General features: G+C 41.1%; 1 protein-coding gene across 1 annotated transcript in view; it reads left to right on the top strand.

Moving 5' to 3' along the window:
* The window catches only part of LOC130928078 (zinc finger protein 771-like), a 29,108-nt gene extending 19,133 nt beyond the window's left edge, over positions 1 to 9,975 (top strand). The window contains exon 3 of the mRNA XM_057854306.1: positions 4,400 to 9,975. Within this exon, the coding sequence (XP_057710289.1) occupies positions 4,400 to 5,469 (1,070 nt within the window). The 3' untranslated portion in view covers positions 5,470 to 9,975. The remainder of the gene's footprint in view (positions 1 to 4,399) is intronic.
* Positions 9,976 to 17,600: the final 7,625 nt, after the last annotated feature.

Here is a 17,600-nt window from a genome sequence, read left to right as displayed (position 1 = left end):
TTCATTCTTGCACTGTCGTTCCCTTGTAACTGCATAAAATTTATGTCATACTGAGTTCATTTTGTCAACACTTATAGTTGATTTTTTCTTTAATCACAGGCAAACATTTTAGGTTCCTGACTAGGCTATGTGCCAGTATGATATTCTGACGATATGATAACCTTAAGCCAAAATATCGCGGTAATTACTGCTCTGATATGTGTTACATATGAGATATCTCGGTTTAAAAAATATATATATTTCCATTGAACAGGATTTTTATTTTGAAAACATATTAGCAAATTGGAACAAAAGTATCATGTTAAAAATTAAAATAAATGCAGTCCTTTTGGTGAGCCTAAACCCACAGCTCAACATTATTAGCATCAGGACAAAAATAATTGAATTATTTTCCATAAAAAGCACGTGTATATGACTCGTATCATATCTACATTATACAGACACACACTCTTTCTTAACACAGACAGTTGCCAGAGAGGAAAAAAACGTGTGTTTGACTACCGCTAGACACAATAAACATGCTGGAGTTAAGTCCCCTAGCTCGTGGTAAACGTTCATTACAGTGTTTACTTACCTTTAACCCCTGAGCGCGTTTGGAGGTATTGCCTCCATGGTAGCCACCCTCAGCAAACATGTTTTACAGTACACAGGGTCCCCGCGGGTTATTAAAAGTATTAAATTAGCTGTTGTAAGTCTGGAATTTTTTCACCGTGGTCTTAACATCTCAGTGCAACCTAAATTATATCCGTGACAAAGTTTTTTTTTTTTTTAATCCATAACGAAGATGATGCATAGAATTTTTACGATGCACTGCACTACAAATCGAAATACAACTCGTGCGTGCCAAACCACCACAACCGGCAAAACGGAGAATCCACCCACCTCTGCATCGGGAATGCGTCTGTTTGTCGGTGGAACGAAAACCCTGCAGCCAGAAGTATTGTGGATTCTGAACACCAAAACGGACCACCATTCATTTACTTCAAATGAGTCCATTGGTGATCTGTTTCGGATATTAAGTCATTTTCGGTCGGCATCGGCTGTCACAATGTTGGTCATATTGCGTTTTGTTTCAGAGGGAGCGTTCCCGGTGTCGTAACTGTGTTTTGTAATGAATTTTCCGTGGAAAGAAAAAAAACCCGCACATTTTCTTAATGTTTAAATAGTCTATATATTTTTATGATAATTATAAATGCATTTACAGAATGAAATAACGCTGGAAAAGTTTGTTAAACATAATGTTGGTCAAATCGTGTTTTTTCCCGGAGGGAGCATTCCTGACTTCGTAACTGCAGCCAATTTAAGCTCATTAAGAGTTTAAGATAGAGGTAAAATCGGGCCTAAAAAATCCAGCCCGACCCGCGTTTTGTGTGATAACATTTGTGACGATGTCTGCATAAAACCCTGTCTTTTGTAACGAATTCTCAGTTAGCAGGACAAAAAACCAGCACATTTTCTCAATGCTTTAACAGACTACATATTTTTATGTTCATTATAAATTTATTTACACAACGAAATAACGCTGGAAAAGTTTTTAAATATAAATAAACATGCGGTTTTGCGGACTCGCAGAGGGGAAGATTAAAAAGGGCGTATAGGCACGCTCTGGCTCTGCAATGACCATACAGCGCCTTTTTTTTTTTTAATCCAAATTATTTATCCTATAACAAGTATTCCTTAGTTTATCATTCATAGATCGTTAATATATAGTTATTTCAAAAAGTTAGCGAGAAAGAACACTGGCCCGGCCCGACGTAATATTTGACATTTTAATTTTGGTCATGTTTTTAGTTTAATTTACCCGTTTCCAGCTTGCTATGTTTATAATTGCGATGTTTGTTTACCGCTTTTCCTCTTACTGCGAAGAGGGAGGAAGTTACATCGGCCGCCGCTATGATATTTAAGTAATCAGCCATCTGCTGTGACCCGGGAATTTAACGCCTGCTTTCACGCACACTGCTTTCCATATCAGTCGACACGGGAAATTGTTTTCACACACAACTGCTCCACGGTTAAGTCCCGCGATATTCCCGTTGTTTTGGAGTATGTGATAGGGGCTCAAATTACATCCAGATACTTTAGGTTGCAGTTTATGGGTCATGCGAAGGCAGTGGACGTGCTTAAACATTTCGGTTTGCCTTTCGAATGAATGTGAATTTCGCCGTTTTAACTCAAGAGTTAGCCATGTTTACTGGGGTCTTGGCGGGTGCACTAGCGGCTAGCCTTTTAGAGAAGATGGCTGGTCTGAGTCCTGTCCTCCTCCTCTTTTTGTCCATAATTATTGTGTGCGTGTGTGGGTTTAAAAAATTCTGACAGACTTTATAATGGTACTTTAAATGTGTTTAAACTTAGGCTACGTTCATACTACAGGTCTTAATGCACGAATCCGATTTTTTGTCATATCCGTTTTTTGGCGTGCCCGTTCAGACTGCCTTTATCCATTGAGACCGTTCAAGTATTACGCATGCGCACTAATTCGCAGTCCGACACGCGCTAAGCAAGAAGACCCGCATGCGCAGAAGCATCAAAACAAATGACGTCATCCGTCATTCCAGGGATATCATATTTTGCTTTTCAAAAGGTGGACACAAATAACAGACATAAATAATCCCCGTTTAGGCTTATATTCAAAGTTTATATGGATCGATAGCATGCACGCACTGTCCGTGCACGTCACACACACATACGGGCAGTTTGTCCCGACTCTCGGCCGTGGAGGCAATGTTGAAATATTGCTCACTTGGAACAGAGAGAAAACTGACCATTCTCAGGCTTATCCTCAACCCATTTTTATTTTTTATGACTGTTGTCAAGCTCAGCCCTCTGCAGGCTAGGCGCTAATAACGCACAGGTGCATCGCTACGGTAACGATTCCCTCGCTATTTGATGACGTAATTGCTGCATTAAATCCGATTTGCGGGACTGGACAGTACAGACCGCCGCGACAGTCCGGAAAAATGTGGCCCAGATCGGATTTAGACCACATACGAAAGTGACCCAGATCGGATTTGAAATGGTCCCGTTCTATGCGACTTGTCACGTTCAGACCGTCAAGTTAATGCCTCACTCGAGTCGGAAAAACACGAAAAAATCGGATTTGTGCATTAAGACCTGTAGTATGAACGTAGCCTTGGTAATTGAGGTTAAATTTGATGTTCAGTGCTTTATTTAATATGAGTCAATATGATCTAAATAATGGGTGCAAGAAAAGTATTAATTTTCAGTTGAAATGTCATTAAAAAAGGTCTTAAAAGTCTTGAATTTAGATTTATAAATACTGGGGGGACCCTGAGTACATGTCAGTTGGCCCTCCTCCTCTAAGCTGCGACCACCGTGCAGTGGGCTCGCCAAGCAGACCCCGCAGAGACTCAAAAATGATCCATCTTTGTGAGACTGACAACGATGTGGGAAAAGTTTACACGGCAGACGCGGCGACAACAGGCGTCATCTCTCAGTAGTCATGTGTAAACAAATTGTTACTTTGCTATCAAAAGCTCTATTTGTCTTCTTCATTATGATATTTTGTAAAAGGAAAACATTCAGATGTTTGGGATGTAACTAATGCAAAAAATAGCTGAGTCAAAGTTATGTTTGAAATGTATGCATTTACAAAAATGTCTAATATATTTCCATTTGTTCACACAAATACAGTATATATCTGTTTATTTCACATTGTCACTCATCATCATTTATTAATCCATGGTACTGCGTTTGATCTATTTTGTCAAATCCGGGACATGGAGTAGGCTAATCCTATACATAAGGGGAGTGAGATACTGCTCCCAGCCCTGTTCTTGATTTGCATGTTTTATTCACTGTTTGTGTAGACGGCATATATAAACTGAAGTCAAAGGTCGAGAGACGTTTTTCTGGGAAGCGCCTCGTTGCGCTTTGGGAGAGTGGTCTCGTGGCCAGCTGGCTTTAAATTCCATTTCCCTTAATAAATGTTTTTAAATTATTTCTATCTTTCTTTGACACCTTAAAATACTTCCAAACCGCAGACATGTTGGCTTTGAGCCAGGAGTTTTTGCAAGACGGCGTCAGCCAGCATGTTGTTTCTTGCAGTGTTCTAATGACGTCATCACAAGAGGGACTAAGTTCTTCACAGGATTCGATGGTAAACTTTGGTCTTTAAAACATTTCAACCGAAATTGCATTTTTAGGTATTTTTGGCTGATAGTTTTCGGCCCTACATTTTCGGTCGCATCCCAATGCGAAAAAAATTCGTCTTTCGCCTCAAAATAAAACGGCATATTTTTTTCACACCATTTTTTTAATGAGTACGGATCCGGAAACGTGGATCCGCTAAGTTGCAAAGGATCACTGTACTCGTCTTCGCCAAGTTTTGACGCGGAGGTGGTCAATAAATATATATCAATGTTTTTTTTGTGTCTTGCAGGTTTCAGAAAATATCTTGGTGCTGAGGAGGAGCCAGAATCTCATGAAGTTAAAGAGCATATTGAGCTTCCCCAAATAAAAGAGGAGGAGCCAGAGCCCTGTCAACAGAACGAGAGAGAAGATCAAATTCAAATCAAAAAGGAGGCGGAAGAGCTGCCTTCCGTTAAAGAGGAGGAAGGTAGCACCAGGTCGACTGGTGAGCCCTTGAAGAGTGAAGATGGTCTGAGTGAGGCCAGCAGAGGTGCGCAGCCTGCAAGCAGCAGCAGCATCTCAACAGAAGGATTGCAAGCAGACATTTTCATCGCTCCGTCAGACAGAAATGGCGCCACGTCACACTTGCCTGACAATGATGATGGTCATAACAAATCTCACGGTGACGAAAAACTTTGCAAATGCTCTCAGTGTGGGAAAATCTTTGCTAATAAGAAAACTTTTTGTATGCAAATGAGAAGCCACACTGGTAAAAAACCTTTTCTCTGCTCAGTGTGTGGTCAAGGACTCACCCGAAAGCAAAACTTACAAAGTCACAACGAAACCCACACTGGCAAAACTTTTTCCTGCTCTGTTTGTGGTCAAAGATTCAGTCACAAGATCACCTTAAGACGACACACAAGAACCCACACTGGCGAAAAACCTTTTGTCTGCTCATTTTGTGGTCAAAGATTCAGACACCAGAGCAACTTAAAAATACACACAAGAAACCACACTGGCGAAAAACCTTTTTCCTGCTCTGTTTGTGGTCAGGGATTCAGACACGGGAGCAACTTAAAAATACACTCAAGAACCCACACTGGTGAAAAACCTTTTTCCTGCTCAGTTTGTGATCAAAGGTTCTCTCAGAAGCAAAACTTAAAAACTCACGAAAGAACCCACACTGGTGAAAAACCTTTTTCCTGCTCGGTTTGTGGTCAAAGATTCAGTCATAAGATCAACTTAAAACGACACACAAGAACCCACACTGGCGAAAAATATTTGGCCTTTGGGTTCTCGCCCCCCGATCGCGAACCGCCCCGTCTTGTTGAGGAAAAGAAAATCGGCCCATCTCAGTCCGGAAATGCAAACGACACTTAGCGGTGGATCACTCGGCTCGTGCGTCGATGAAAAAGCAGCTAGCTGCGAAACTAATGTGAATTGCTGCACACTTTGATCATCGACACTTTGTTTGTTTGTGGTAACGGATTCGCTCAAAAGCAAAACTTAGAAAGGCACGAAAGAACCCACTCTGGCGAAAAACCTTTTTCCTGCTCAGGAAAGAGATTCAGTCAGAAGAGCAACTTAAAGTGCATGTGACACGAAAAAGCATGTTTATTTCATAATACACGTGGTACTTTATGCTCCTGAATGATATGGACCGCTTGGATGTGTGTGGAAGCGATCGCTGTATTTACTGTATTTAGTTTTTTTAATCCCGCGCCATGAAAATGAGTGACTTCCGGCTTCGGTCTAGCATTGAGGAGGAGGGCGCTGTGACGTGTACGGTAGAAGACGTCCTCTTCACTATACAGCGTACTGTTGTGTATGAGGACGAAGAATTCAGCTGATTTTGCGGATTAATACGTTTATTTTTCGCATCACGCCAGCCAAACGGCTGCAGAAAAATCATTCTGTATGAGGGAGAGGCGTATGCGCCTTTTTGGAGTTTCAAAAGGTTCCCATTCACTGTGGATATTTACTGTGGGACCATTGGACATCTTGTTTTGTATTATGTCAAATACGAATACAGCGATTACAAAGTAAACACTACAAACTTTCTTTAAATAAAGGACTACTTGCGTTTGATCATTGATAGGCATGTAAAAAGCTGTCCTCATGCACATTAGCAGCATGTTAGCTGCACAACAACTGCAGCCACTCCTCCGGGGAACGAACTGTAAATTGCTCTCCGCCGGGCGGTTTGCCGATCCGCAAAGACAATCGACAACCCAGGCGTCATGTTAATAAATCCAGGCTAGTTATGTGTGATTTTCCGCTTCGAAGACTTTGAAACATCACTCGGTTCGGGTTAGCATGTCGGCTAGCTGTCATGCCTTTTGGTTTTACATTCACCGAAGCTGGGGAAGGGAAATGACATATGTCCGATTTAGGTGTCATAAAATATCGTTCGGGAGGTGCGACAGTAAAGGTGAAGTCAGTTTTGACCATTATGGAGTAATTTTGCCATGTCGTCCTGAATTGATGCATTTTTATTATTTCATATTCCATTTAGCACAAGACTGTTATTTGTCATGACCATGCCATTTATTTAGCAATTAGGGAAATTACTTGGATAAAAAGAATATCCTGTAAAAATTTTGAAGTAAAGAGACAGAAACAATGACATTTTGCAGCTCTCTTCGTCACGTTTTCCTCGTTGTGAATAGTTCCCCCTCGACGGGCTGACTGGTCCTTCTCAAGCCATTTATATAGCTATTAGGGAAAAATACTTTGATAAAAAAATATCCTGTAAAAATATTGGAGTAGAGAGACTGAAACAATGACATTTTGCGGCTCTCTTCGTCGTGTTTTCCTCGTTCTGAATAATTACCCCTCAATGGGCTGAATAGTAAAACCAATGAGCCCAGTCTACCGCTGACGTCATCCACCTGTTGGGGACACTAAAGCCCTATAATGGTAGGCGTGGCTAACCGGCAGATTAAAAGACTAATTTCTCGTCATCTGCGCTTTGCTAAATTGTTGTATATAGTCGAATTGTCTCAAAATATGATTCTAATTCACGTAATAGTGCCATTTAAGACTTTTTTTTTCTCCTGTCATATGCTCTTTAAAAATACACGCAAGAATCCACACTGTTGAAAAACCTTTTTCCTGCTCAATTTGTCATCAACGATTCGGTCGGAAGGATCGGGTAAAGAGACGTGTGTGTTGATGTGAGAAGCAGTGGTCAATGTATATTTTGCCTGTCATCCGTGCTGGCTTCATCAGATTTTGCACGCAGGATGATTGTATTCTGTAGAGCTTCCTTAAATCTTGTTGAGGATTGGCACTTTTGGTGCGTTACTTTGTCCAGTCGTTGTAAGATGTGAATCCACCCTATTGCCAAAACCTCAACTGTTTGAACTCTCAAGTCAAGTGGCAATATTAATATAATACTCTCCTTCTTTCTAACTACACTTTTGATATTTAATACTTGAAATCGCAGACCCCAAATCCAAAGATTCAAAATCAATAATTTCATTAAATATTAAAAATTAGGATATACAGTGGTACCTCTACATACGAAGTTAATTCGTTCCATGACCTTGTTTGTAAATCGAAATGGTCATATGTCGAGCAGGATTTACCCCATAAGATTACATTATAATTCCATTAATTCGTTCCTGAGTCCGAAAACCTACACTAAATCCCTTAGAAATACTGCTTTTACTATTCCAAACAGCAATCACGCAGGGCAAAACAAATAAATTATGACTACAAATTGGAATAAATGTAGGAATAATAACACTTGTAACAATGTAACAAATTGGGTTCTAATGTGGCGAATGTGTTTGCGTGACGTACCTGAAAGCATTGCATGGCTGACTTGACAGAAAGCCTTTTTACTTTCACTTTGTTTACTTGCTGCGGGGACACTAGGCGTGTTGTGTTGCACGGAATAAATGATTAGAAACCTGACGAAGCTGGTGATTTATTTGGCAATAATACTACAATAATAATTGTCACCTTAACTTATAAAGACTAGCGGACGAGATCATAGACCGTCTACGGCCGTATTGTTGAGCCATATTAAGGATGCATACCCCACGCTCATATTTTTCTATCATATACACCTTCATTTCAACGGTAAGCCTCACCTTTTTCCTTTATTCACCACCTGCACTAATATTGTTGGAACCCATGTTGATTTCTGTCACAAGAAAATCTGCCGTGTGTCCATCTTGCCGGAAAACAAACTGCGGTGCTGTCGTAGATCGTCATCGTCATAGATCATCTACTGTTTTTTACTGTGTATCATATTGTCTCTGCAAAGCCCTTTGAGACAACCTTGTTGTGATATAGGGCAATACAAATAAAATTGAATTGAATAGATTGTCGTGTTTAGAACATGTCGTTGGATGTAGAAACATGGCGAGTCAAATTTTACGTCGGGTGTCAAAAAGACCGTATGTCGAGTTACCACTGTATTGTTCATTATTGCGAAAATAATAAAGTAAAAAAATACAGAGTATGAGGGGAAAAGGCGTGTTGGGAAGAAAAAAATGTTTTGGTATATCATTACTATTAAAAACAAATACTGAAATAAAACATTTGTGTATTTAAATTTAACGATTAAATATGTGATGAAAATGTTTTTTTTTGTTAATAGCATGGTCACCACTTGACACCTTGCTTGCGACAAGGGTCACGTTGAATCATGCACTATTGGAACAGAAAAGTTAACTTTTGACAGAGGAGGCGTTACCATGGCCATTTTTTCTTCTTTGCCAAAACGGTAAAATTTTTAAAAATTCAATTCAAGGTCAAAAATGAAGATGATTATGATGATAGTTCTATAATAGTGCCCAATGAGGAAAAGTTAGCTGCAGATTTAGACTGTAAAGTCCACAAAGGAAATTTACCTTTGGTGTCTTCAAATATGTTTTGTAGCTATAATTTTTGTTGCTGCTGCTGTTGAGCTTCCGCCGTGCAGAGCGCCGTTGGTTATTCGTGTGCAATTTATTTTATTGTTGTGAAAAGTGGCTGTTAAACCGAGGCTTTTTGGACATCTTGGTTTTCAAATGTGTTCGTGTGTCATTGCGCCGTCTAGCTGCGGGGATTTGCATTATCATACACGGGCACTTTTATTTCCAATACCAGAATTCCACACACACAGTAGGTGAAGTAGAACGTGTCTTTGTAGTAACCTAGTACGTAAACTATCCGGCATGCGTGTGTACGGCTATCGTGCACGCCTTGTATGGAGAAACATACAAATTTGGACCGAAACGGCTGTTTTTGGATGGGAAAAAATAAAAAGGATCCTCAGCTTCCATCGCTCCTGTAGCAGCCCCCGTCATTGAAAATCCCTTGTCTCTGCTTCGAACTTTAAAGTGCTTGTACATAACCGCCCTTGTTTATTTTTATTCATAATTAATGCCTTGTTTTTACTCAGTCCAATACATTTAAATGTACTTTTCATGTTATGGTATATAGTTGTATGAGCCATATTCCTAATGTGTTATTATTTGTAATTTTACTCCTTGCCACTAGAGGCTGTCAATCGTGTCTCTCCACTGACCTGGAGTCAGCCCCGGTAGGCTTAAAATGACAGCTAATTATGACACAGGTGTTGGTAGTTAGGAGGACAAAACGGTTTTTGAGTTTTTTCAACTGTTCCATTGTGGATGCATTTTTCTTTTATCTTTTGGTTTGTTATTTCATTTGAATAATGTGCTTTTGAGTTAAGTTTTGAGACGCCACCAAAATAAACTATTGGAGAAGAGAAATGGACTCTGGGTGTATGCTTCGCTTCTTCAACTGCTCTGGGCGCATGTCATAACAAACTCCTCACTATCATCCAATACTTGACTGGGTACAGGGCTTAGTCAGTACAACAGTTATTAACCATTTGTATTTTAATGGTAACACATTAGCAGCCAAGAGGGAATGGGACGTACTGTTTTACGTATTGTTTGGACGCGCCTCCATGCCGGTAATATGATTCACTTCCGGTCCGGCAGACTCAATGCGGATTGTAACGGGTGGTAGTGCTAAGCTAACTCCTTCGGTGTTTTAGAAAGAAAATATGGGTGCTTATTGTTGCGTTACCGGGTGCAACAGCGTCTCCTACGACAAAAAAAAAGGGGTTAGGAAAAATGGACTCACTTTTCACCGTTTTCCTGCATGGAGGACCAAATATCAGATCACGAACACGACGGATGGCTGGGGCGCAGCGGTTCGTCGGAAAAGCATTTCTCTTGATCATATTTCTGCTGGAATGAGAGTGTGTTCCCGTCATCTCTACTCTTGTAAGTTGAACGATTTATCCGTTTTGGTTTCAATACATTTTTTGTTTGTTTTTTTACCATTGTGTAAATCTGCCTCGGTAGCAATGCTAACCTCCTCCTCCTCCTCACCTACCTGTTGTGTTCCTAGGAAAACCTGCATATGAAATGCTGACATCACATCCCGATTGGTCACCATATCTCTTCTTGGGTTATTCTGAGGTCAAGCGCACCACATCGGAGCGTTATGAGAGGTTGGAAAGGCGAAGAGTGCACGCTGAAACTTCTGTTTTCTCTGCTCTTACAAACACGAGCCCGAGTGTTGTTGTGAAAGTCAATAAAATATGAATACCAAAACATGACTTGAACAACTTCTTGACAAACTGTAACTGCTTGTTGTTTACTTCAGGTCTTCATAATAAACAAGTGTAATAATTACAAAGTCAGGTGACTTAATTTTGTTATTCTATTTGGAATATGCATTGACAATTTTTGGACAGTGTTGTAGACAAGAACTGGGACTGATAAATTGCAATAGATTTATTTCAAGTAATGCAATTTCTCCAATACGATATTTGAATTGACAGTTTAAAATTTTTAAATTAGTGCAAACAAGGCCCACCCTCTGACGGGGGCAGCAAATATTATATAATAAATTATAAGTAATACACAAATACAAGATTACAATAAACGTGTCTTTGTCAAAGCAGTTTAAAACACTATTTACTGGCCTTGGGTAAATTGCCAGACAGAATAAATATGTGCTTTAAAGTTCTTGCATTTCCATTTTAAGTATTGCAAGTACTAGTCTCCAACACAGTATTTGAACTGACAATTTAAAATCCTTTTAGTACAAAATGGCCCACACTCTGGCAGGGGGCAGCAAATATTATAATACATCATATAATACATTATAAAAAGCTATATACTATATAAATACAAGATCGCAACAAAACCTGTATTTTTCAAAGCAGTTAAAAAACATCCAGTGGCCTTAGGTAAATAAAGGTGTATAAATATGTACTTTACAGTTCTTGCATTTCTATTTTAGGTATTGCAACTTTTCCAACACTATTTGAATTGACAGTCTAAAGTCTACATTAGTGCAAATAAGAATATTATAAATTAAAAATAATATATAAATTCAACAGTACAATGAAACGTGTCTTTGTCAAAGTGGTTAAAAAAATAAAACACTTCACTGGCCTTAGTTAAATAGCCAGGCAGAATAAATATGTGCATTAAAGTTCTATCATTTTCACAAGTTAACAGCCCGCAGTTTATCGACAAGAAGGGCAGACCCAGATGGCGTCTCCTGCAGGGGCTTGTTTGAGTCCAACACAGGACAAATGGAACCACTCCATTGAACAAATTTTCTTTGTCAAATGATCCAAGAAGAGCGATGGTGACCAATCGGGATGTGTTGTCAGCAGGTTTACCTAGGAACACAACAGGTAGGTGAGTCGTAGTAGGTGAGCATTGCGACCGAGGCAGATTTACACAACGGTGTAAAAAAAAAAAAAAAACGTATTGAAACCAAAAGTGGATAAATCGTTCAACTTACAAGAGTAGAGATGACAGGAACACTCTCTCATTCCAGCAGAAATATGATCATAAGAAATGCTTTTCCGACGAACCGCTGCAATCCAGCCATCCGTCGTACCTTTGTGATCTGATATTTGGTCCTCCATGCAGGAAGACGGTGAAAAGTGAGTCCATTTTTCCTAACCCCTTTTTTTGTCGTAGGAGACGCTGTTGCACCCGGTAACGCAACAATAAGCACCCATATTTTCTTTCTAAAACACCGAAGGAGTTAGCTTAGCACTACCACACGTTACAATCCGCATTGAGTCTGCCTGACCGGAAGTGAATCATATTACCAGCATGGAGGCGGGTCCAAACAATGACGTAGTACGTCCCATTCCCTATTTACTAGGAATGGGACAATACAAGTCACGATACCTGTTGGGTCTAATCTTACTACTGTACTAAGAAAATAATAAAAGACCTGAGGGAGGACGGAGAGAGGATCAGAACGGAGACAGGGATAAGGTTTTACGCTGTCAGGAGAAAAAGGTTGATGCGAGCGCGTGGCTCGCAGCAAGCTTCTCTGACTTTCATCCTGAGGAGCGCAGCTTTTATTGACAAGTGAGAAAGTTTCAACATACATGTGTGAGTTTCACATCTTGAGAAATAGCTGTTATCTTGAGAAAAGAATACGGGCAGTTATTTGTCTAGTCTCATTGTGTTGAAACTTTATGGTCAGCAATAGAAACCTAAAACAGGAAATCTGCCCCTCTGGGTCAAGCTGGGCATCTGTCCTTCAGTTGAATGTGACCTTCCGTGACACATTCTTTCTTTTGTAAGGCCTTAAGACTGTTAAATAAGACTGTAGCTATAACTATTAGTTTTAAACACACATTATTAACCTTAGCATGCAAAAGTATTAGAGCACATCTTACATTTCCCTCCTGTTGTGGGTTTAAAACTTTTCAGCTTTCATCAAAGTTAGACATTCCCGAGAGTGGGGTTGGTGTCTGACTCGTCAATTATCCATTAGCAGGAGTTATAAAATGCCACAATAGGGGCGAAAAAAACCTTAACATTAAGGACAAAATTCCCCTATTCCCTCCCCATTTACGCTAGGGATGAGAGCAGCTTCATGCCATGGCTCCATGGAAAACACACAATTCAACACAACATTTAGTAAATGTAGGTACAATCTGGGACTCTTTTGAACGCCATATTTCAACGATTTATGATCGCCGCGTCAGTATTATTTATCGAGAGTCCATAGGGTTGCAGAGTCGGGATGGCCGGGGTGGGGAATCTGCTTTAGACGATAGTGTCCGTATCGTCACTGTCCAAATCAGTATCTGGTTCTTCTAGGGCGACCTGTGACACAAGGTCGTATTTGACTGAGTAGGCGACAAACATGGTGTTGACCTTTTGGTCCACAGTGGAGAGCAGGGATTGACAATGACGGGCTGCCAGCAGGGTGGAAAACCCTCCACCGCTCTTTATGACTTTAGGTGAGGTCGGGACTTTAGGAATCAGGGTCTGGTGGACTGGCGTCGCTAGGTCCTTCTGGCAACCGGAAGAGCTTGCACTGGGACTGACGAATTCACCCAGTGCCTCCGGAGACTTTCACTGCAGTCGGGCTGAAGCCCACCATCTCGTAAGGACCGTCCCAGCGTTCACTCAGCGTTTACTGTCCCACCAGGCACGCTGCAACACTTTCAGGATCACCAAGTCTCCGACCCGCACCTTGAGAGTCTGCGGATCAGAACATTCTGGCAGATCATTGTTGTCGCGAACTTGTCTTAGATCAAACTGTTTCTTTATATGAGCTGGAATGCTGCCAGAACCCCTAACAGGTCCTGGGTTTCAATCTGGAAGTCCAAAAAGTGGCAAGTTCTTTCCTTCTGCATCAATCTGTTATTAATTTGTCTTTTTCCACTAGTCCAGCCGACTGGGGTCTGTACATGCAATGGGTTTTCTCCTTTTTTTCCATTTCAATGTTTAACAGTCTGCCCACTTCCATTAGGCCCTCAACTCTGAAGTGGGGTCCATTGTTACTTTGGACAATGGCAGGTATGCCAAATGTTGGAATAATTCTATCACACTTTGCATTAATTACTGGTTTTGCATCCGCATGTGCGCTAGGACAAATCTTAACTCATCTAGAAAATACATCTATTTATCCCCAGGCAATATCTTTTCCCCAACACTCTATTTAACTCAATGCAATACATGTGCAATGTATGAAATAGTTCAGTTGGTTCTAGAAACCTCCCTCTTTTTGGTCTCTCTTAACATTGTTTATGCAAAGTAAACACTGAAAAAAAAAAATTTTCCCAAGTTTTTGTTTTTTAAGTATGAATTAAAGACATTGGGCCACAATTGTCATAGTGTCTATTAACCAATTATTAACCAACTCGATCCTCCCCCCTGTAGACACTTGACAATCATGTGGCTCAATTCAGCTGCCCATATGATCAATAATTTTGGTAGAAACCTTTCATCGCCCATTTTTGCTGTTCTGTTTGCGATGCTATGTTTTGATAGCCTTTAAGTTTTTTATCTATTAGTTGTTGCGGTTCAGTTTCAGCTAATAGGTGTATTTTAGCTTTATTGCATTGATTTACAACCGCTATCTTGGCTGCTTCATCTGCTAGCCTGTTCTTGATTGACATGTTATCAAGGCCATCAATTTGGGCTTCACACTTACAAATGGTTAACGCTTTTGTTAGTTTGGATGTGCTAAGACTGAGGAGCCTGCCAAGTCTGTTTACAGTTTCCTGAAAGGTACTTCGGCTTCAGGTGTCCAATTCAATTGATCATTCATTGACATTGGCTTGAGGTCAAAATTTAACAGCCAGGCTCGGCAGTGATTGCACAATCCTAAAAATAACATCATTTGTTTTTTGGTTTTGCTGCATTCAAGATTGTTTGTTTTCGCGCTACTGCAGAATTCTCAGTTAACCTAATTTGTCAGCACGATCTAAACAATTGACTCATTATTCAAAACAGGAAACCAAATTAAATTAGCTTTTATAAACTCTACATTAAAACATATCCTCAAAACAAACCAAATGTTATGTCAATTAAAATGTGAAATAAAGATACTGAGGATAAACGTGATATATTCAAAGTCTAAAACCAAAGATTAAGCTTATCTTGGGAGAATGGTAATCATGTATCGTAAATTCAAGAATAACGAATAACCCATTTCTAAAACCCCATGCTCTTACTGTTACCGTTACTATTACCGTATCAAAAACAGTTTACGTTCAGTAATCAACCCAAAGTTAGAGTTACAATTCTCCCAGTATAATAATTTCCACTTGGCAAATGCCAATATTTGCTTATGATCAATTTTTTCAGTTCCCATTTTAATCAGTAAATTGAATTTTGCAGTGGCATTAAATATATCGCGCAATGTTCCACTCAAGATTACAAAAATGGAATGAATTTGTCTTTATTGTGGAATTTTTTTTAGAGCTGACAAAAATGTCTTTTCACCTTTTTTGGGTCACTGTTGAAGATTCATCAACATGTAATCCAAAAATTACGATTCCACGACGCAATTATAATCTATTCAATTAATTGTTTTTAGTCAAATACAGTATCTCAATAGGCCTAGGGTATCTTTTGGGTAAAGTTTGTAATCAATTTTAATTTCGATTTCAAATTTGAATTTTCCATATCACAGTGTGTTATCCACATAAGTCAAAATCAGACTTTTTTACCCAGGCAAAGTTTTTCATTTGAATGGGAGAGTATTGAGGGACTGCAATACTCTTTTAAGCAATCTTTTTTATTCCACTATGACTTCTCTGCTATTCTTTAACCCCTAAGTAAACACTACCTCTTATAGCATTCAATTCGAATTTTAATTCCAATCATTTTCAACTGACATCCATATAATTTATAATGGAGGATAATTCAGCAGTCCAGAGGAGAACAAAGAATGCTTTTTCGTGCACTAAAAAACATCCATTTGTATGTCACTCCAGGTTGGTAGAATTATCTGCTTTCCGTGTGAATTTTAGAACGTTTTTTAATCCCAACTTTTGATTTGTTTTCATTATTTATACACTCCCTGTAACAACTTATTTCCCTAGTTTAAACTATTTCTACCATTCCTAAAAAGCGGCAGTTTAAAATTGCTCTAACGTCTGCTAAAACTTTTGTGACATATACTAAACCGCTGCTCCTCCCTCAACAGGAGTTTGCTAACCAACATTTGGACCGCTCTTCATCTATAAGACTTGCATTGATATCTATTATCATTCCCAAGAATTAATGGGAAGTCTTTTGACAGTTCTTACTGTATTTGTTAGGTTTTGTGTTTGGTTTCTCCTTGTGTGACTTGTCCTGTGATTACCCATTACTCTCACCTGTGTGTGTTTTCCCAGTGTATTCGGCAATCTGCATCCACCTGTGTTACCCAGCTGTTCCTTGTCTCGTTATCCCTTGTCTGCTTGTGTATATATGCTCCCATTTTCTGTTCACTCCTTGCTGCGTCATTGTCTATGTCTATGTCAATGTCTGTGCCTGCGTCAAAGTTGAAGTCCAGTCCTAGCCCTCGTGTTCGTCTCAGTAAGTTTTTGATATTCAGCCTTTGTTAGTGACCTAAGTTATTTGTTGATAGTTTTTTGATCACCACAGCCTTTGTTTTGTACTTTGTGCCTTTTGTTAGTTATCATTAAAGCCCTTTTGAGTTCTCTGCCACCTGCCTCGCTGCCTTTTTCGTTTTCCCTGCATTTGGGTCCAAAACAACCTGCCTGCCTGCCCGTTCATTCCTGACAGAATGACGCAGCCACTAGTGGACCCAGCGGGAAAAATCCAGCACCGGCGTACACGCCGACGACCATCCGCATGTTCCCCTGATTATATTCTGCCTCGCCACGTTTTTTTAGATTCAGATTTTTCTGATTTTGAAGATCACGATTCATATGATTTCCATTCTGATTCCGACTCCGACCTGGATTTTGATTTCACGCCCTCCGTTTCCCCTGGTAATTTTTCTTTCCACCCGTCGCACTTTATATCCCGTTCTGAAATCTTGGCCAAAGACTCCTACCTGGGATCCCGGTGGGCCATCTATCGGGGACCCCCCCGGGGTGGTCTGCGGGGACGCCCAGGCTCACTGCGGCCTAATGGGGCTATTCTGCCGCCCCTGCCACCTGAAGGCCCTCAGCAAAAGCCTCGGCTTGGCAGTCAACGCCGACGGCGGGCGGCGGTGCTGACGTCGTGGGTTCCCGAAGCTCCCGCGCCGGCTCCCCGCAGTCAAGTTCCGCCAACGCCGGCTCCCCGCAGTCAAGTTCCGCCAACGCCGGCTCCCCGCAGTCAAGTTCCGCCAACGCCGGCTCCCCGCAGCCAAGTTCCGCCAACGCCGGCTCCCCGCAGTCAAGTTCCGCCAACGCCGGCTCCCCGCAGTCAAGTTCCGCCAACGCCGGCTCCCCGCAGTCAAGTTCCTCCCGCGCCGGCTCCACGCAGTCAAGTTCCTCCCGCGCCGGCTCCACGCAGTCAAGTTCCTCCCGCGCCGGCTCCACGCAGTCAAGTTCCTCCCGCGCCGGCTCCACGCAGTCAAGTTCCTCCCGCGCCGGCTCCACGCAGTCAAGTTCCTCCCGCGCCGGCTCCACGCAGTCAAGTTCCTCCCGCGCCGGCTCCACGCAGTCAAGTTCCTCCCGCGCCGGCTCCACGCAGTCAAGTTCCTCCCGCGCCGGCTCCACGCAGTCAAGTTCCTCCCGCGCCGGCTCCACGCAGTCAAGT

This window comes from Corythoichthys intestinalis, chromosome 13, assembly GCF_030265065.1.
Source record: "Corythoichthys intestinalis isolate RoL2023-P3 chromosome 13, ASM3026506v1, whole genome shotgun sequence".
In the NCBI taxonomy this organism is placed as follows: domain Eukaryota; kingdom Metazoa; phylum Chordata; class Actinopteri; order Syngnathiformes; family Syngnathidae; genus Corythoichthys; species Corythoichthys intestinalis.
Note: the sequence above shows the minus strand (reverse complement) of the source record. Positions and strands in the feature narration are given on the sequence as shown.